Raw genomic sequence first — 19,268 nt, 5'->3', positions numbered from 1 at the left:
TATTTGCTTCTGAAAAATAGATTAAATCAATTCAAATAAGCAATTTCATATTAATAAAAAGCATTTCTGTAGAAGGATAATGTTGTATGATTAAGAATGAAAAAAAAAAAAAAAAATTCATTATAAAGGTTAAATTTTTTGGGTAATTGAAAAAAACTTTTAAATTAATAGTAGCAGGATAAACTGATAAAGAACAGTAAAAGAGTATATCACTAGAGTAGTCTCTGATTTTGAATATTCAGCTCTCATTGAAACCCATACCATTTTTCAACGAGGGCTTACAAACCATAAAATCACGTTGAACTTCAGAAAGTGTGGAAATAAGACAGGCATCACCAGGAAGGACAAACAAAAAGTACAAGATCGCATTTGGCTTTCTTCATTGTACAATAATACGTATCTTTTATCTAGTGTATTTCTTCACTTCTCTCATTTTGCATATTGATGACACGTTCGTACCCAACTGCCAACGTCAACCCCAATACCAATTCAAACATCCCTGGAGTGGCCAAGCACAGTTCATTGTAAATGGTCAACCAGCCCATCTTGAGGTTACTAGGAGAATCATCAGGGGTATTCTTCATGACGATTCCATCTCCTGGCTGATAAAAAATTTCCCGCTTCGACTCCTCGTACCCTGGCAATTGTGTGTTCATTGAGGAAGCGTCATCATTATTGAAATCATCTTCAATACTCTCTGGGTTCATGGGATTGTAATCGTAGCTACTCTTTGAGTTATTAATGTAGAACTTATCGGAGGTTTTATTCTTGAACCTCTTCAAATCCTTCACGAGCCGCTTCCGGGCTTTAGTCTCGTGAGGTCTAAACATAGCCAAGACTTTATTCTCCATCACTCCGTATTTATTATTGCCGGTGGTTTCTGGAAGTGTCACATTCAAGTTCTTGATGGTATTGTTTTGGGTGAAAAAGAACACATCGTATTTATGGCTGATCTTTGAACCGTCAACTTTAGAATCAATGGCTCCTTCGGTTAGTAAATCTTTAGAGTAATTCTTAAACTTACTAAAATTGGAACTTTTAACTTTGGGAATCGACCCAATGATCCACTTTAGCTCGTTGAAGTCGTTGATCTCGTACCGATTCATGATTTTTTTGGTATCAGCCCTTCGTACCGCATTCCTCAATTCGGAGTTTTGGAAAGCGTCGTAGAACGGTGATTCTACCATTTCTCTTTGCCAATACTCGTTTAATTCGTGTTCTTCTTGGATTTCGACCTCTTTGTTCTCATTTAATATCGTGCGGCGTAGCAACCACACCACGTAGCCATTGCCTTTGAGCTTGCTTTTTTTCGTCACGACAATCATTGGTTTATTAGAGTCTTCGTCGCCATCCACTTTTAAAACTAATCTGAATCCTTCATCTGATTTCTTCCAAGGGGTTCCTCCTTGATGGATAGCCATTAATTGATCGTGCAGCAATCTTGGGTGTTGGATATTCACCGTGAACCCAGGGGCATATTTACAATAGACGTGCTTTCTATCAGGATTGGTGCTCAAGATCATTCTTGTCGAATCGAATAAGAATACATGATACTTGATGAAGAACTGGCTATTTTGCTGCTGGGTCAATAATTGGGTATTTAATTGTGATATTTTAGCCAAGTCAGATACCAGAGAATTGGTATCGGTAAGGTATAATGAATTATTAGTAGGCATTGAAGATAGTTCTGGTCTTAAATGATGATGATTATTCATATGATTTCCGAATCGCCGCTGGGCCTTTTCCGTTAATTTTTGGTCGGCGATTTGACTGAACCTTTTGGCCTTTGTAGAAAATTTCTTTAATTTTGATCCACTTTCTAAACTGGAAAATGATGCCACTGAATGTGGTCTTTCAAGGGGTTTTTTGCTTGCCATGTGTTGTTTTGTTTTGCGATTGTCAAATAAGTAATCGAATTCCCCAACTTCCGTGACATTGGTGATGGCAACTTTGGAAACGTTCAAGTGCAGGAACCTTGTAGGAACCGCAGACATTGAAGGATAATGTTCAACTGGAAATAATTTCAATGATTCCAATTTCTCCTGGCTTATAAAGCGGAAATTGGGGTTCTCGTCCCTAAAACACTTTAAACCGTACGACGACACATCGTCATGGGCCGCAGAACCCTTTACTTGATGTCCTTCTTCTTCCTCATCATCTTCAATCGGTTCATTTACCAACTCTTTGACCAACTTCTTCTTAAATTTGTTTGAAGTGAACTGGGTTAATGTGGGCGATCGATAATGAATATTTTTCAATGGCTCAGCCACCTCTATCTCCGCGAGGATTTGTTGTTCGATGGGTACGGGAGGTATTTTCCTAGGCGACGGAGACCTTCTAGTTGGCGATGGGGTCGTCGCACCATTAGGATGCCGTAGATATGGTCCATCCTGTGCCGATAGCCGGTCAATTGGCTCATTAACTGGTGGTTTCCTGGTAGGAGAGGGCTGTCTAGATGATCCTTGAAGAGGAGTGGGGTTTTCAACTACTCTGGATGGCGATGTCAGTGGTTTTTTTTTCCTCCCGTGAAATCTCATTGCTAGCGGTGGAATATAGCATAGACAGACGGTAATTCTATATCTCGCAATTCTCTTATTTAGTTTTCCACTGCTTTGTAAACTAGGGAAGTGATAGGGATTGTCATAAACAGGCGGTTTTTCCTTGATTCTTGTACGGTCTACGCGCACTTCGGCCCATAAGCCCTCAACCCTGGCCACAAGAGTGTTTCCATTACAATGCAAATCATGATTAATATATAAAATGCAAACATTTATTCATTTTTATTGCCACTCATATGTAGAACATGCCGCGTACCAATTTAGGAAACCTATTCAGGCTATTACAGGGTAGATTCTTCAAAAATCCTTCTAATTCACGCGAACATCTGATATTCGATGATTTATGAGCGGGAAACAATGAATGGAAATATACTAACTTTATTGATTATTCATTACAATCAATGTTTACTTCCCATCTTCCTGCTCTGGAAGCTTGCTCTTCAACCGTTCTCTAGCCCTGAGCACCATCTCGGCTTTTTTCTGCTGCAAATTCTTAGATCTTTCTTCTTTAGTCTTCGCCCAGCCCACCACACTCTTGTTCAATTGTCCTTCGGCAGCAGCAGTAGTATTAGTAGAAGCAGTACTATCATCACCCAAGGCAGTTTCGTCGTATGAAGCATTGTTCACCACGTACCGTTCGTAAGCACTCCCAGACGCTGCTTGCTTGGTGGTGGTCTTCTTTTCAGTTGGTTCTGCTCCACTTCCTCCTCCTCCATTAGCCGCTGGAGCCTCCCCTTCAGGGAATGGCAATGACCCTTCGGAAAGAAATCTTTCAACGGTTTCCTCGACAGACCCTGTTCTTTCCAAATCCATTCTAATCTGGCCAATGGTGAGATTCGGAGCCAAAGTCTGGACTATTTCAATCATATCAGGGGACACTGGTCGACGATTATGTCTGCGACGGCCGCCATCTCGTTGCTGTTGCTGTTGTCGTTGTTGCTGCTGTTGTTGCCTGGTTCTATTGGCGTTTCTTCTTCTGGCGTTTCTGTTGCGGGTGGCGTCACCGGCAGGCAAGTCTGGGGAAATGAACCATCTCAAGAACAAGAACGCTAAAATTAGCGTGGCAATGAAAGTCACTGTCGATTTATCCATGGCTTCGCTTCTTCCTGGACGACAATTGGAGCATCAATGAGGTTAAATATATCAAGATGGCGCCGATTTTCTTCTTCCGGCCAATTTCGATGTTTCCGGCACGTGACAAACACCACCACCCCATATTCCTCTCTCTCTTTTACTCTTTCACTGACATTTACAAAGAATGATGATGGTTTATATATATACTATACCATGTAGTAGATTAGGATATATAGATCTATATAGTATAACCCCGTAGCTCAACTCCACTGGTCAGCACTATACCTCTTTCCCTTGTATCTATCAACAAACTTTTTTGGGATTTCCACCTCTTTACTGGTGATCCAATCAGCAAACCCTTTGCCCAAATTGTCCAACCGCGAGCTACTGCTCACCCCGCGGCCCAAAATCCCATAGATCACGAAATGCACCGCTTTAATCCCTGGGAATTCCACCCGTTCAATATGATACCATTCTTTCCAGTCTTCGCCGATCAACTCGCGAAGCTTATCACTGGTGAAATAGCTTCGAAGCCATTGGAACTCGTCATCTTCATGAACGAAAAACCCAATGTTTGAATTCGATCCCTTGTCTCCTGATCTTGAAAGCACCACTTCTGACAAGAAACTGGTGACTGTGGGACCAAACTTATCAGCAATGGTTGATAAACAGACTTCTGGTTCGTAATTTTTCCGAGGTCCCACAGGCTCACACTTGACGAGGTTATCGGCAGCATAAGTCTCTCCACCAATGAAAGTCACTGTCTCTTCTAGTTCTTCTTGAGCTATCGTTGATGGGAAAAAAGTGTTGATATCCCTTGGTGCCCACGCATTAACGATGAAATGATAGCCCGAATAGTGTTGCATTCCGTAGAAAACCACTCCTTCTTTCAACGACACAAGAGGTTGCTTGGTTTGTGCTTGAGCAAAGATTCTCATGAACGAAGACCCACGGTTCTGAGTTGGTGCTTGGGGGTCCGGGTGGGCAAATCGTTGGAATTCTAGCACGTCGAAATCATCAATGATACTTTTATCACCGCATTGTTTGGTCAACCAGAGACGGAGCTGTTTCTCATAAAGATCAAACTTCGCATCAACTTGTGAAGCAGTCCCGGTGGCAATAGCCGTCACTTGCGACTGATAACCGGCGTTCCAGAAAATCGCGAGCTTGGTGGTACTTGGTGGAGGGGCCCCAGTGATTCCTGAGAACTTCACTCTGTGAAGCCCTACTGATTCTACCATCACGTTGTCAAGCACCACTTTGACGTCCGAATGCAAGAATTCCGTACCTTGTAATTCATAGAGAAATTGGGTCCTAACAGTATCGATATTAACAATCCCATTGAGTGATGGGTGCTTGGTGACCACAAACGTCCCATCATTAGAGATCTCGGCAATTGGGAACCCAAGGTCCATTAGGTCATCGACGGGATATCTCCAAAAATCAGAGAAGTTAGCCCCGCAAGAATAAGCAGAGCATTCGGTTAAGTGGCCGGCCATAAGGGCTCCTGCCAACTGATCGTAGCTGGTGGCCGACCAGCCATGCCACCACGACGCCAACGCCACCACTGGTGAAGTATCACTGATCCGGCCACAAATGATGATATCGGCGCCGTTTTCAAGGCCTTTAAGAATGGCCCGACCCCCCAAGTAGGCATTGCAACTGACGATCTGTAAATCTTCAACGTCATTGTGCAATTTTTCTGAGAACTTGGATACCGCTGGATCGTACCGGATGTTGGAATTCACGGAGTCCAAATGCTCTAAGTCTCTTTTCAACAATTCTGGAGCACGATCAATGAGCTCATCTCCAGAAACGTACGCTACTTTCAAATTATAATTGTTGGCCGCAACTTCTTTGGCCACCAACTCGGCAAGTCCACGGGGGTTAAGGGCTCCACCGTTGACGATGATTTTGATGGTTCTTTGTTCCTTCTTTTGGATCTCATCGATCAAAGGTAACGACAAGAGAATCCCATCTTCGGCAGTCTTTTCCCACCCGAGATGGGCCCCGGTCCTATAGGCTCTAGCGTTGTCGGATAAGTTCATCTCCGCCAAGTAGTCGCCATAAACCGCGTCAATGTGGCCCTCTGTGATCTGCTTGGCCATCTGAGACCCTTGGTCCCAGTTACATCCCGAGCAATTGGCAATGGCAATAGATCTTTTCATTTTTGTTAAAGTTGTTTGCTTGATTGCTTCATTTTTTTAATTTTTTATTTTTTTAAATAGAGAATAAATGTCTGGGATGGAGGGGGGTGGAGATATGGAGATAATAAATGTTGTTGTTGTTGGGCACTTGTCGCCAAACAATAGCTCACGTCGCAGCAGCAGGCACTGGCACTGCACCAAGCACAAATACGAAATACCCTGGAGATCAATAACAAGTGCTAAAGTATCTCGGTGAAACTAGCCGAATACAATGCTCGTCAGCGGCGACGTGTCTGGGATCTGTGCCGTAAACTCTCTCCTGATTTCTGTTGTGAGGAAACTTTATGATTTTTCTTGGTTGGGGTGGGTGGGTCGGTGGCTCCAATTGTACCTGCAGAACGTTTAATAATTACCGGTGGAAAACACTCATTTTGCTCCAACATTGGAAGACCATCGCAACACAATTCTCACAATCATCCGCTGTTTCCTCTGACAGCAGCATTGGTATATTTGACTGTGCAATTGGCGTTCTCACAGTAATGTTGTCGAGATAGAGGCGGCCAAACCGACAATGCCCCCAAATGCACCCACCCCAAAGATCGTCGGGGCCCCATTGTTCCTGTGAAGCATATAACCTTTTGGATCGGATTCTCTTTCCATGGTGCACCACCCACTGTGGTTTTATTCCCTTTTTAAGAAAACCAGAAAAGAAAAAAATAAATAATAAAATAAAAAAAAAAAAAAAAAATCGGATCAATATAAGGATCCATGATCGCTGTATGTCTCTCTGTGTATCTATCGGGACTTACAGCATCTTCCATCCCCATCAATTTCCTTTCCAACCATGCCATACTCCCTTAAAGCTGAATCACAAAAGATCTTTGACAAACTCGTGTCTGATCCGGTGCTCCAATTTCCCCCGGAAATCCAGAGTCTTGCCAAAGAGATCGAATTCATCAGTAACACCGGGATTGACACCCCGATTATCCCTACTTCTTTGAAGCTTACTGAATCCAGTAGTGCCATCTGGGCCACGGTGGCCACTTGGGTCAATGCCCTCATCATCGATCGTTATGGGGCTGACGCCAAACAGACCATGAAGGTCGATGTCGACAAGGCCACTTTGAATCTTGTGTCGGTTGCCCTTATTACTTTTGGAGGTAAGAATTTCAAGGACCCGGAAATCTATCCAAGAGCCTTGATCTACGATCGTGGGTTAACCTTGACCGAAGACTGGAGAGCCTTGACCACCAATATCTACCACACCAAAGATGGGAAATTCTTCCATTTGCACGGGTCAATGGACTCTGATAGAACCTTGACGATGTTGGGGTTGCCTTACCACAATAAGGAATTGTCCACCAGAAAAGAAATCATCGAGTACTACGACAACGAAGTCCGCAAGTACGACTCCGAGTGGTTGGACATCACCTCCAACGAACGTAATCGTCAAGCCGGGGCCATTGTCATGACCAAAGAAGAATTCGCCAAAACCGAGCATGGTAAAGCCGCTGCCGATTTCCCATTGTACGACCTTTATTCTACCAACGAAGACTTACCACCAGTGCCGTGGCCTGCCCAAACCAAAGGCACTTACAGACCACTTGAAGGGATTAACGTCCTTGATGTGTCAAGAGTGATTGCTGCTCCACAAATCTCAAAATACTTGGCGATGTTGGGGGCCAACGTGGTGAGAATTTCCAATGATGGTAATCCTGATATGGCCCTTCTCTTGTTTGACACCAACTTGGGGAAAAAAGATACTACCGTGAACCTCAAGACCGAAGCCGGTAAACGGGTGCTCGAGAAACTTATCGAGGATGCCGATGTCATGGTCGATGGGTACCGTCCAAACGCGTTAGCCCGTCTTGGGTTCTCCCAGGCTTATATCCAATTCTTGGCTAAGCGTCGTGGTAAAGGTATTGTGTTTGTTAGAGAAAACTGTTATGGTTACAAAGGCCCATGGGCCCACCGTTCGGGATGGCAGCAAATCTCCGATTGTATCACCGGGGTGTGTTGGGAACATGGGAAATTCTTGGGACTCGACGAGCCAGCGATTCCAGTGTTTCCAAATGCCGATTATCAATGTGCTTTTGCCGGGGTTTCTGCGGTGTTGAACGCTTTATGGAGACGTCACAAGTACGGTGGTTCCTATAACGTTGACGTTTCATTGACCGCGTACGACGTGTTTTTGATGAACTTGGGTTTGTTGCCGGACGACGTTCAAGATCATCTCCGTGAAGAAGCCGGTAAAGATAAAGATCCAAACACCTCGTTGATGACGATCCGTCACCACGATGATATGACGATCTTGATTCCAAGGGCGATGTATTTCTTCAAGAAATTGCACCCAGGGTTGTTTAGAAAAGAAAACTTTGGGGTCACCACCAGTAAGTGGCATCCAGATGGCACTAACAAGGACGAAGTATTCACTTACTTGAAAACCCCATTAGAAGCCCAAGGGGTCGACTTTGTCCCAGACTTGGGTTCTTGTCCATGTGGGGTGTACGAGCCAGAATGGTGAGTCCAGTATGGTATTGTTTACGAATAAATAGTGATGATTAACAGGGAATAAGTATATTATGATTTAAATTAGTATTTGTTTGTAGTCATTATATAAAAGATCTAATCAGCAGTTTTTGTGATTGGCACTCTATTGGATCATATCATATTTATCAGCTTTTGATATTTGTCTATGGAAAAAAATGGGTAGCGGTCTGAATTATGTTTCAAAATAGGTCAAACTTGTTAAAAAGAGAATAAGATTTGCAAAGAATCTTTTAGCATACAGAGATGATCGCGAGCTCTTTTCTTTTTCATTTGACGATCAATGTGTGTGGTAATTCATGTCAAAGCCAAAACTAAAGATAATTTGGAGATATAATCAAATGATTAACTCTGCTTTTGAATCATCAAAACTTTTTTTTTTCTTTTTAATTGCTGTTGTCGTAAGTGGTTAAAGTTATATTGGCAAGACCGCATTTATCCCAGGTTGTGAACTAATATTTGGCATCTCCAAGACATTACCAGATAGGATATTGCCAATTGCCAATTCCTAATGATGAGCTTGGTACACAATGTCTGATAATAGCTGATGGCTCGTTAGAGATAATAGCTCATAATATCCAATAGTACTCCAATAGGAAACAGTCGATTGTAAATCACATATAGGTATAGGCAATCACTTGTGCTTCCAACATTTATTAGCGCTACCCCAATGGACCATGACAATATTCAATCAACAAAACAATTCTCAATATATCTGCAATATTTTGCAAATAATAAAAGAAAACCATGAGTACACCCATCAAGATTGAAAAATAAAGAAATCCTTCTAATTAAAAAATACATCACGGACAATCATAATGCTGAATCCGAATCAGAGCAGATATTCCAAACAAAGTGAAAAAAAAAAAAAAAAAAAAAAACCATAATAAAATATAATAATAGTAATGAAAGAAGAAAAGAATATAGAAAAAAAAAAAAATGAAAAAGTGATTATAAAAACGACCGCACGCCCCTTTAGTTAATTTCCTGAATCTTTGGCTCGATTGATGCTGGTTGTGGTTTTTTCTCTTCCTCATTACTGGTACTAGTTTCCTTTGGTTTTTCCACCTTCTCAGCAAACACCAAGTTCTTAATGATCAATTCCATACTATCGATCATGGTATTAACGATGAACATCCAGCCGCCTAACCCAATGGTGCCTCTGGCCACGGTAGGAAAGGACAAGTAGAATTCCACCACACTTGGGAAAAGCCCTGCTGGTAAATGAACCAACACACTTTTACGATGCATCACTCTATAATACCATATTGGCCCGGTAGTCACCACCGTCAACCCGGTCTTGATGGCATTGATGGCGGCGGCCTGGGTCACGAGCAACGTCTTTTCGAGCTCGTCCACTTCTTTCTTGAGTTTGTCCCAGCGACGATTGAGTTTTGTCCATTTGGCATACTGATCCTGGGCACTGATGGCAAGTCGTTGTTTGTTAATATCACGAAGTTCGGTTTTTTTAGTGTGAAGGTTGGCAAAGGCTTTATTTCCCGAGACACGAAGGTAAGTTTGATACACCTTGCTGGAGATGACGTCCTTGCCCACAAGGTTGACGAGGTATTTGATGGATATCACCAAAAGGGTAATGATAAGCAACCACTGCATTTGGCAATTGAAAGTGATTGATTTGATTGAACTGAATGAAATTCTTCCAGAAGAACGATGTGAAAATGTGTGGTTTTGTTGGTTGGTTTTTTTTTTTTTTGTTTGGTGTTGATCGGTCTTCCTGCGCGGTGTGCCGTGTCGGAAGACTTTCCAACGACGATTATTCATATTTACTGGCAAGAAGTATTACATTATTGTTATTATTATTATTATTATTATTACTATTATTATTATTATTATTGAGAATTAAGTAGATAGAACTAGATTGAAAGAATAAGGAAAAAAAAAAAAAAAATCCAAGAATTGAAATTGTAAACCAGAACTAGCTGAGCTCACTTGAAAGATAACCAAAGTTTAAAGCAAAGAAGAAGACCCAGTTTTATTTTCGTAATGACCAAACAAATCATCGAGTAAGTTTCTTTTACCTAATCCTGATGGTTTGTTAGTGGTGTTATCGAACCGTTGAAACTCTTGATGGAACCAGGAATCAAGAGTATGGATCAAAGTTTTAGCATCATAGGTGACATTCCCACTGATTTGGCCGTACCAATTGTCCATGGCGTTCACAAAACCATCTTTTTGAGCACTGATTGATCTTTTACCAAGACTGGTTTCGTTGGATTTCTTATGGTGTAACCAGTTATCAACATGATCAAAGAACGATCTTTTGTCAAACCCGGTTTCGTTGGCTTTCTTATGGTGTAACCAATTATCAATATCATCAAAGAATGTTCTTTTGGACAATTCATGGGATCCCCTGGTCTCATTATTTTTGTTATGGTGGAACAATTCCTGCATGATGGTTTCATTATGGTGATGTAACAAACCCTTGACCATGCTTTCTCCGTCTTTATGATCCCACCATTTTTCAATCACCGTGGCATTATCCTTATTATGGAACCATTTATCAATGATAGTTTCATTATCTTTATGGTGCAACATCTTATCAACGATAGTTTCATTATCTTTATGGTGAAACATTTTATCAACGATAGTTTCATTATCTTTACGATGTTGATGTAACCAATTATCAACGTCGTCGAAAAACCCTCTCTTATCATGAAAGCTAGCATGCACGCCTTCCAGTTGTCTATTACCAACAATATGGTGCAACATATGAGGTCTAGCATTATCATCGCTATCATTTGATTGGATGGTGTTGATTGGATAAGCAGCAGAAATGCTCAAAAGGGCCATCGACCCAGCAATACTAGAAAGTTTCATTATGGATGATTGGAAGAGAAGAATGTATTATATTTTATTAAAAAAAAAAAAAAGGATAATGGATATTAAGCTAGACACATCTTTCGTTAATTTCTGGAATTTCCAGGATCTTTATATGATTTAATTATAAAACCATCTGAGGAGGTGTTTGGTTGGAATGTTGGCCCAACATGCATGCCTCGGGCAACGCGCACGGCGACATTTCAACATTTCGATTGTTTGCAATGAGAAACCCTTGATAGTATTTGCCCCATGCCAATAACGAGAGGGTCTTAAGAGTATCAATAATCGCGATTGTTATTGCAACAATACAGGCTATGGTTTTGTGGGAAACAAAACACTCAGAGGCTATGGTTGTTATGTTGTTAACAATAGGCTAGAATCGAGAATCTCAAGATATAATAATTTATTTATAATTCACTCTCTTATATTGTTTATCATACCAATGCCATTCAATATTTCTTGTTTTTTGTTGTTTGTATAATCATATTGTTAATGAGAGTTTACTTCTGGCATTTTACTGAAAACAGAAAGAAAATAATAGGAATGGTGATCAACGCGAACATAGATTACAAAGATAAACTATTTACATACACTCTTGGAGTGGTAATATTTATTGGACTTTGCAATATATGCAGTAGTCACTGGAAGAATTAGTGACCAATATTTTCACAATGGTACAATCATTATTAATTGTAGTTACTCGTACAAAACTCCTAAACTGCCAAACTCTGGGAAAATCTTTGGTCAGAACGGAAACATTCATTAATGAGGAAATCCGGGACAAAAGCAGCGTAATATTGAACTTACAAAAGGAACAGTTGAAATTTTTCAACAGTTTACATGGTCTTCGTCTACCAATAAGAGTGTGCTACTTCAAATATAATGAGGATATCCAATATCGAAGAAACCTTTCAAAAGGGGATAGTAATAATGTCGATTGTGACGTTTCCTGCACAACCTTTATCACCATGTGCATCACACCCATTCATCTATGAACATTTTAGAGACCTTAATAAGTACTATATATATATATATATAATATCCTAATGTAATAATAATAATAATAATAATAATAATAATAATAATAATAATAATAATAATAATAATAATAATAATAATAATAATAATAATAATAATAATAATAATAATAATAATAATAATAATAATAATAATAATGATATCAATAATTTTAATATATTAACGAAGGTAGTGATACAATACTTATCCCCGGGTAACCATCCTCCCCCCTCCCTCAGAAAAAGAAAATTTTTTTAAACAACAAAAATTAAAATTTAAGAGGCCTACCACGCTCATCGTGGCAATCGATCAACCATCAGTTATCCGCCAATTGAAATAAATATCCACGTATCATTTCCCAATCAGGAAATATATTACTGTTCCTAGAAATTGACCTCAATTTTTCAATCTTTGGTTGTACTTGGAAAAAGAGAATAGATAGCAAAAACACAATATCATCTTTACTATAAAATATAGATATAATAATATAATAATAATATAAATATAATACATCATGTCAGCTTGGAAATCAGGACAACAGAACGTCACAGAGGACGTGACTTCTGAAGAATACGAATCTTGGATCTCCAACTACTGCACATTATTTGGCCATGACTATTTTGTCGAAGTGTCGCAAGACTTTATCGAAGATGATTTCAACTTGACGGGGCTTTCGTCCGGGATATCGCACTACCGTGAAGCCCTTGATTTGATCCTTGATTTCGAGCCAGAACCCCCAATAAGCACCGCGGACTTGCCATTAATCGAACACAGTGCGGAAGAACTTTATGGGTTGATCCACGCCCGGTTCATTTTGACCAAAGAAGGGCTCAACGCCATGGCGGTGAAGTATGAGAATGGGCATTTTGGCAGTTGTTCTCGAGTGAATTGTGATTCGATGTTGTTGTTGCCAATTGGCAGGTACGACCAGGCGGGAGTAGAAACCGTGCGGTTGTTTTGCCCATGCTGTTGTGATATTTATTTCCCATCGTCGTCTAGATACTTGAACATTGATGGGGCGTATTTTGGCACCACTTTTCCAGGGTTATTCATTAATACTTTCAAAGAAGTGGAAAGACAGGCGGCAGCAAGACATCAAAAGGAAAGTTTCCAACTAAAGATATTTGGGTTCAAACTTAGCGAGCTCAGTAAAAGCGGGCCAAGAATGAAATGGTTGAGACAATTCCCAACCACTCCTGAAGAAATTGAAGAATATAATAAGTGTGAGTATTCAGTGGCGACTCCCCAAGACGTTGGTAAATTGAAGGGATCTAAAGAGAAGAGAGCAGAAGAAAAAGACAAAGATAAAAAAGATGTTGTCGATGAGGATGTCAAGAGTACTGACTCGAAGGTAAAAGCCGACGATGATGATGTGACCATGAAGAGTCCTGATGGAAGTATAATGAGCGTGAAATGATGATGATGTTTTTTTCTTTTACCTGTCTCATTATTGTTTTCTGATGTCCATATTATATTTGTTTCAATTTCATACTTTTTTCCAGCTTTGTGTAATAGAGTTTTCTTTTTCTTTTTCTTTTTTTTTTGGTTGTGGTTAATGCTATATTTTGTCATATTTTTTCTTTCTAGTTTTTTTTTTTTTTTCTCTCTCTCTCTCTCTCATTAGCTTTATTGTTTTCTTTTTGAAGTTTTATATTGTAATCATCATCTTTTTTCATAGTTGTATAATATTATGATTTTACATTTGCCATCATTTAATATAATATAGTACATGACATTACAAGAATATTAACATGATATTTGTAACGAGGATTATTACAAAGGGGGAAATTGAAATGAAAATCAATTGGGTTGAAATCGGTAAGATGAAACTCAATGGGTCAAATTGACAGCCTTGCCAGGTTCCCATTCTTTAATGGCATTCTTAATATTACACCAATAATTCAACTTGATGGTTTCTACTGCCGCATTTTGCAAATCATGATGATTATAATATAAATCATCGAGGATTTTCTCCGCCTCCACGATCCGCTGATCGTTTTCCACCTTCAATTGCTTTAATTCTTCCTGACTCCCGCAGGTTTCCAATTGTTCATGGATATCCAAAATCATCAACAACAACTCCTGGTCTTGCGAGGCGATTTTCCGAAACTGCGAAGAGGAAGAAGTGCTACTGCTATTATTATTATCATCGTCATTCATGATATCGATATCGTTCAACATGAGATAATGTTGCGATCTTGTCAATGGGGATTTCAACATTGCGTACGCTCGGTTCAACACTTTGGAATTCTCAGCCACGATTTCCTCGGCAGTGATGGCACCTTCGGCATTGCTAGCATTAGATCCCAGTAATCCGAGCAAAAGATCAGGATGGGTCTCTCCTTGAAGTTGAAGGTACTCTTTACGAAGGAGTTTAGGATTGATCAAGAATCTATCGTTTGGGGGACCATGGTTCGGGAAGGTTCTCGGGAATAACTGGAAGTAGTTAGGTTGGTGGTGGGGTTTTGTGGCGTATAGCCGTCGGAATAGCGTGAATGGTCGGCAATAAAGAGAGTGTTTCATAATGGGATAATGAAGAGATGAGGTATAAAAGAAGAAGAAAAGAGTAATATAACCCCAGTTGTTGGTGGTTTTTTTTTTTTTTTGTATGTAATTTTGATGTTATGTACAACTACGCAGTCGCATGTGTCCATCACAGGACAGCCGCCGCCGTCCCCACAGGGAATTTTCAAAGAAAAAAATCAAACAAAAAAATGGCGGCGAAACTGACTTACTCTCCATATTCAAGGACATAAAAGATCATTTAGATAACAAAATCAACGATGTTTAGACTCTGTCACCACCAAAAACTCAGGACACCCGCCAGAAGGTTGGTTTCCACCAGAAAGATGTCTACTACCACCATAATCAACCCCAAAGAACCTTACAAGTACCAAGAGTTACCGAACAAGGTCAAAGTGGTCACCAACCCTTTGCCAGGCCATTTCTCGGCTCTTGGAGTGTACGTTAATGCTGGCTCACGATTCGAAGATGGGGGGAAATTACAAGGAGTCAGTCATTTGGTCGATAAACTCGCTTATAATTCGACAGCCCACCTTTCCGGAGTGGAAATGTTACAAAGTCTCGAACGGTTAGGAGGGAACTACATGTGCTCATCATCGAGAGAATCCATAATGTATCAAGCGTCGGTGTTCAACGACGATGTGGAGAAAATGGTGCGTTTACTCAGTGAAACTGTGGTTCACCCACAATTGACTGAGCAAGAGATTGACGAACAGAAAAACTTTGCCAGTTATGAGATCGATGAGATTTGGAAGAAACCAGAATTGATCTTACCGGAACTCTTCCACATGGTGGCCTACAGTGGCGAGAACCTTGGGTCGCCGTTATTGTGCCTGATGGACCGATTACCATATATCACCAAGCCATTGATTGATGAATACCGTAACCGATTCTTTAATCCCGAAAACATCACCGTATCAATGATCGGGGTTCCTGAGACCACCGCGGTGGAATTGGCCAACAAGTATTTTGGTGATTGGCAATCGTCTTCATCATCTGCTGATGCTGCCTCTCCTATGAAGTTCCCACCGGCAAAATACACCGGGGGAGAATATACTTTGCCACATCCTGCCAACCCTGATGGTCTGATGCCGGAGTTCTCGTATATCCACCTTGGGTTCGAAGGGCTCAGTGTTTCTGATCCTGATATTTATGCTTTAGCATTATTGCAAACCCTTTTAGGGGGCGGGGGGTCATTTAGTGCTGGGGGACCAGGAAAAGGAATGTACGCGAAACTTTACACCGAAGTCCTCAACAAATATGGGTTCATCGAGAACTGCGTGGCGTTCAACTCTTCATATTACGATTCTGGGTTATTTGGAATCAGCGCGGCGTGTATTCCTAACGCTGCCCCATATTTGGTGGAAATCATGTGCCAGCAGCTAGCGTTGACGTTCCAAGGCACTTCGGGAGGTGGGAGAATTCGTGGTGGTAGATCATCGTCATCATCTAGGGGGATCACCGAGACCGAATTGGCAAGATCGAAAAATCAATTGAAGTCGTCATTATTGATGAATTTGGAGAGTAAGATGGTGGAATTGGAGGATTTGGGGAGACAGATCCAGGTCCACGGGTACAAGATCCCATTATTTGAAATGATCGAGAAGATTGAACAAGTGACGTTGGCGGATATCCGAAGAGTGGCCCAACGGGTGTTGACCGGGAATGCCAGTGAGTCAGGGTCAGGAAAGCCTACGGTGGTGATTCAAGGTAATAGAGATCAATTTGGAGATATCGAGAGTGTATTAAAGAATTATGGTTTGGGGAAGTTTGACCAAGTGCCGGAGGAGAATTCTAAGAAAGGTTGGTGGTGATTTATTAATATTCCCGTTTTTGTATGTCGTTTTGTATGTGTTTGTATATATATATTTATATGTTAAAGAGTGCATGTTAATATTTGGAGGTTGATATAGGATGTAAAAAAAAAATCAATAATCAATAATCAATAATAAGAAGGTAAGAGAAGAGAAAAGGAAAATTAACAAGATGCCATCCAAATTGGCATGATAATCACCAACATTTTAAATTCTCAACCGTTAGATCATTGATAAAATTCTCAATTTCTAGATCAAAGATAAATCAGCAACGTATGTGATTGGAATAGTCCAATTTATCAAGGAACGACTAAATTATCATCGACAACACGCGAATTGTTAAACCATTAGAGATCATACCTCAAGTCAATCTTTTTTTTCAGGTAATAATAATATAATTGTCAAAGATCATTACATACCTCAAGTCGGTGTTTGTCAATTGATACGAGCATCAAAAGATCATCTATGATACCCATCAACGAAAAACTAACAATCTAGATAATGATCATTGATAAACTACTAATCCCGATACTGACTACCTATAAAGCTGTTATCCCAAGATAACGATCACAGATAAAGTGATAAAAAACATATCGATTAAAAATGGCCTTTTCAATCCAGATAATGATCAATCATCAAAGATAACAACACTGTCAATGCGTCTGTCATTAAATGATAGATAGCCTGTCAAGCAAATATGATAACGACTAAAACCTGACATGCAACTAAGCCACTAATGATAAAATAAGTTATACCAGATGTACATCTACAAGAACAAGTCACCAAAAATGATCAAAGATAAATTGAGAAAGAATCAATTAAAAATATATCAATTAAAAAAAAAAAAACATCAAGGAATAAAGTCAACAAAAAGGGGCAGATTAGAAGTTATAAGAAAAAAAAAAACAGCTGTAAATTAAAATAATAAAAATTAAATTAAAAATTAGTAATAATTAATAAATGTTATAGTCAAAAAACAAAAATGAATGTTTGAATTATAAGTAAAAAAAAAAAAAAATAAGCACAACAAAAGTAATAGCTAAAGAAAGATAGAGGGAGAGAAAAAAAAATAGCATGAACCAAATAATAATAATAATAATAATATTAATAATAATAAAAAAAAACAATATAGCACCACGAATTATTGCTCCTAATCAAAAGCAAAGAAAAGCAATAAAGAAAGGAGAACGATAATAAGAATATGTGAAGCACAGAGTGGACAATGTGTGGCACTCATTTTTCATTTTTATTTTTCTCTTCCCATGCTTGAAATTCAGAAAGTACCAACTCAATAAACTATCATCAAATTCTTCATTGAAAAAAAAAAAAAAAAAAAAAAAAACCAAATATATCCTGTCTATCAATAATATATCATGCCTATCAATAGTAAAACGATTCTTTTTTTTTTTTTCTTTTCATCTTTCATCTTTCTTCTTTTCAATAACATAATTAGATAATTAAAAATTCCCGGGTCTAATACTATTTTTGAACAAAAAAAAAAGAAAATTCAATAAAAACAAAAACATTTTTCAATAATAATATAACAGTAATAACATCGCAACTTTATAAATTATAACACCACACACTTGTTCTTTTTACCACTTCTACTTCTTCTGCCTCCACCAATGACACTTTTCTTGCCACCAGTGGTAGCAGTACTATTATTGAAATTGTTGGAACCGGTGACGGCATTCATGATTGGTGGTTCATTGAATTTTGGTGGATCGATCACTGCTTTAATGGCAGCGTCAAACACGTCCTTGACCCCTTGTTGGGAAGAGGCCGAACATTCCAAATAATCGACACATCCCAATTCTCTAGCGGCTTTCTTCCCTTCGGCGGTGGTGACTGGTTCATTACCGTATTCTCTCAATCTGTCCAAAGTGTGAGGATCGTCTCTCAAATCCAACTTGGTACCGACAAGCAAAATGGCGATATCTCTGGTGGAATGCTGACGGATTTCTGGGATCCATTTGGCTCTAACGTTAGCGAATGACGAAGGTTCGACGAGCGAGAAGCAAATGAGGAACACTTCGGTTTGTGGATAAGACAATGGACGTAATCTGTCGTATTCTTCTTGACCGGCGGTATCCCAAAGCCCCAATTTGATTGGTTGTTGGTCGACCATGACATTGGCAGAGTAGTTATCAAAGACGGTTGGGATATAATCGTGAGGGAAGGTGTTGGTGGTGTAGGAGATCAAAAGACAGGTCTATAATAATAATAATAAGCTGTGTTAGTAAAATATTGTGCTGGGTATGATATAGAGATTGATCTCGATACCAGGTATAATAACTTTGACATACTTTACCGACGGCACCATCACCGACAACGACACACTTGATACTTCTCATTTTTTTATATATATATATATATATGATGGGAGTGTAGAGAACGAACGATTAGAAAGTCTAACAGAAACAACAACAATAATAATAGGGGAGGGGCACTATTAGCAGGTGAATTTCTTTTTTTGATACGGAAGAAAAACTGTGAATTGTTAATGGGTTAGCTGTTGTTTTTTTTTCCTTCTCCTTTCTTTGTTTCTTTGTGGTGCATTTTCAAAATATCGCGTGGATTGCCGGGTGGGTGTGTTCTGGGCTACGCGCACTACCACGCCCGAGTATGTATTGGGTTGTGGTTGATACTCTATTATTATTATTATTGTAATTATAATATTGTAATTATAATATTGTGTGGGTGCGGGTGTGTTATATTAATTGATTAATTAATCATTAAATTGATTG

At 39.6% G+C, this 19,268-nt stretch overlaps 10 protein-coding genes across 10 annotated transcripts; 3 read left to right on the top strand and 7 right to left on the bottom strand. All coding sequences in view use genetic code 12, as the record gives it.

Moving 5' to 3' along the window:
* Positions 1 to 407: 407 nt before the first annotated feature.
* Positions 408 to 2,537, bottom strand: DASC09_042490 (uncharacterized protein; the record flags this gene model as incomplete). The annotated part of the gene is made up of 1 exon (XM_064997848.1): positions 408 to 2,537. The coding sequence occupies one exon, from the start codon at positions 2,535 to 2,537 to the stop codon at positions 408 to 410; it is 2,130 nt and encodes a 709-aa protein (XP_064853920.1).
* A 426-nt stretch (positions 2,538 to 2,963) lies between these two features.
* On the bottom strand, positions 2,964 to 3,650 carry DASC09_042480 (CUE domain-containing protein; the record flags this gene model as incomplete). The annotated part of the gene is made up of 1 exon (XM_064997847.1): positions 2,964 to 3,650. One exon carries the CDS (start codon positions 3,648 to 3,650, stop codon positions 2,964 to 2,966), a length of 687 nt encoding a protein of 228 aa, XP_064853919.1.
* Positions 3,651 to 3,892: 242 nt separating this feature from the next.
* DASC09_042470 (acyclic terpene utilization AtuA family protein) lies at positions 3,893 to 5,800 on the bottom strand (the record flags this gene model as incomplete). The annotated part of the gene is made up of 1 exon (XM_064997846.1): positions 3,893 to 5,800. The coding sequence occupies one exon, from the start codon at positions 5,798 to 5,800 to the stop codon at positions 3,893 to 3,895; it is 1,908 nt and encodes a 635-aa protein (XP_064853918.1).
* Positions 5,801 to 6,623: 823 nt separating this feature from the next.
* DASC09_042460 (uncharacterized protein) lies at positions 6,624 to 8,303 on the top strand (the record flags this gene model as incomplete). Its single annotated transcript, XM_064997845.1, has 1 exon — positions 6,624 to 8,303. The coding sequence occupies one exon, from the start codon at positions 6,624 to 6,626 to the stop codon at positions 8,301 to 8,303; it is 1,680 nt and encodes a 559-aa protein (XP_064853917.1).
* A 998-nt stretch (positions 8,304 to 9,301) lies between these two features.
* Positions 9,302 to 9,940, bottom strand: GET1 (GET complex subunit GET1; the record flags this gene model as incomplete). The annotated part of the gene is made up of 1 exon (XM_064997844.1): positions 9,302 to 9,940. One exon carries the CDS (start codon positions 9,938 to 9,940, stop codon positions 9,302 to 9,304), a length of 639 nt encoding a protein of 212 aa, XP_064853916.1.
* A 354-nt stretch (positions 9,941 to 10,294) lies between these two features.
* DASC09_042440 (uncharacterized protein) lies at positions 10,295 to 11,164 on the bottom strand (the record flags this gene model as incomplete). Its single annotated transcript, XM_064997843.1, has 1 exon — positions 10,295 to 11,164. One exon carries the CDS (start codon positions 11,162 to 11,164, stop codon positions 10,295 to 10,297), a length of 870 nt encoding a protein of 289 aa, XP_064853915.1.
* Positions 11,165 to 12,698: 1,534 nt separating this feature from the next.
* On the top strand, positions 12,699 to 13,601 carry CKB1 (casein kinase 2 regulatory subunit CKB1; the record flags this gene model as incomplete). The annotated part of the gene is made up of 1 exon (XM_064997842.1): positions 12,699 to 13,601. One exon carries the CDS (start codon positions 12,699 to 12,701, stop codon positions 13,599 to 13,601), a length of 903 nt encoding a protein of 300 aa, XP_064853914.1.
* A 413-nt stretch (positions 13,602 to 14,014) lies between these two features.
* Positions 14,015 to 14,707, bottom strand: JAC1 (J-type chaperone JAC1; the record flags this gene model as incomplete). The annotated part of the gene is made up of 1 exon (XM_064997841.1): positions 14,015 to 14,707. The coding sequence occupies one exon, from the start codon at positions 14,705 to 14,707 to the stop codon at positions 14,015 to 14,017; it is 693 nt and encodes a 230-aa protein (XP_064853913.1).
* A 260-nt stretch (positions 14,708 to 14,967) lies between these two features.
* On the top strand, positions 14,968 to 16,521 carry MAS2 (mitochondrial-processing protease subunit alpha; the record flags this gene model as incomplete). The annotated part of the gene is made up of 1 exon (XM_064997840.1): positions 14,968 to 16,521. The coding sequence occupies one exon, from the start codon at positions 14,968 to 14,970 to the stop codon at positions 16,519 to 16,521; it is 1,554 nt and encodes a 517-aa protein (XP_064853912.1).
* Positions 16,522 to 18,091: 1,570 nt separating this feature from the next.
* RHO5 (Rho family GTPase RHO5) lies at positions 18,092 to 18,875 on the bottom strand (the record flags this gene model as incomplete). The annotated part of the gene is made up of 2 exons (XM_064997839.1): positions 18,092 to 18,733; positions 18,828 to 18,875. The coding sequence occupies 2 exons, from the start codon at positions 18,873 to 18,875 to the stop codon at positions 18,092 to 18,094; spliced, it is 690 nt and encodes a 229-aa protein (XP_064853911.1).
* Between the last annotated feature and the right edge of the window lie 393 nt (positions 18,876 to 19,268).

The sequence above is a fragment of the Saccharomycopsis crataegensis genome (genome assembly GCF_037102585.1).
Source record: "Saccharomycopsis crataegensis DNA, jcf7180000000084, whole genome shotgun sequence".
NCBI lineage: Eukaryota > Fungi > Ascomycota > Saccharomycetes > Ascoideales > Saccharomycopsidaceae > Saccharomycopsis > Saccharomycopsis crataegensis.
Note: the sequence above shows the minus strand (reverse complement) of the source record. Positions and strands in the feature narration are given on the sequence as shown.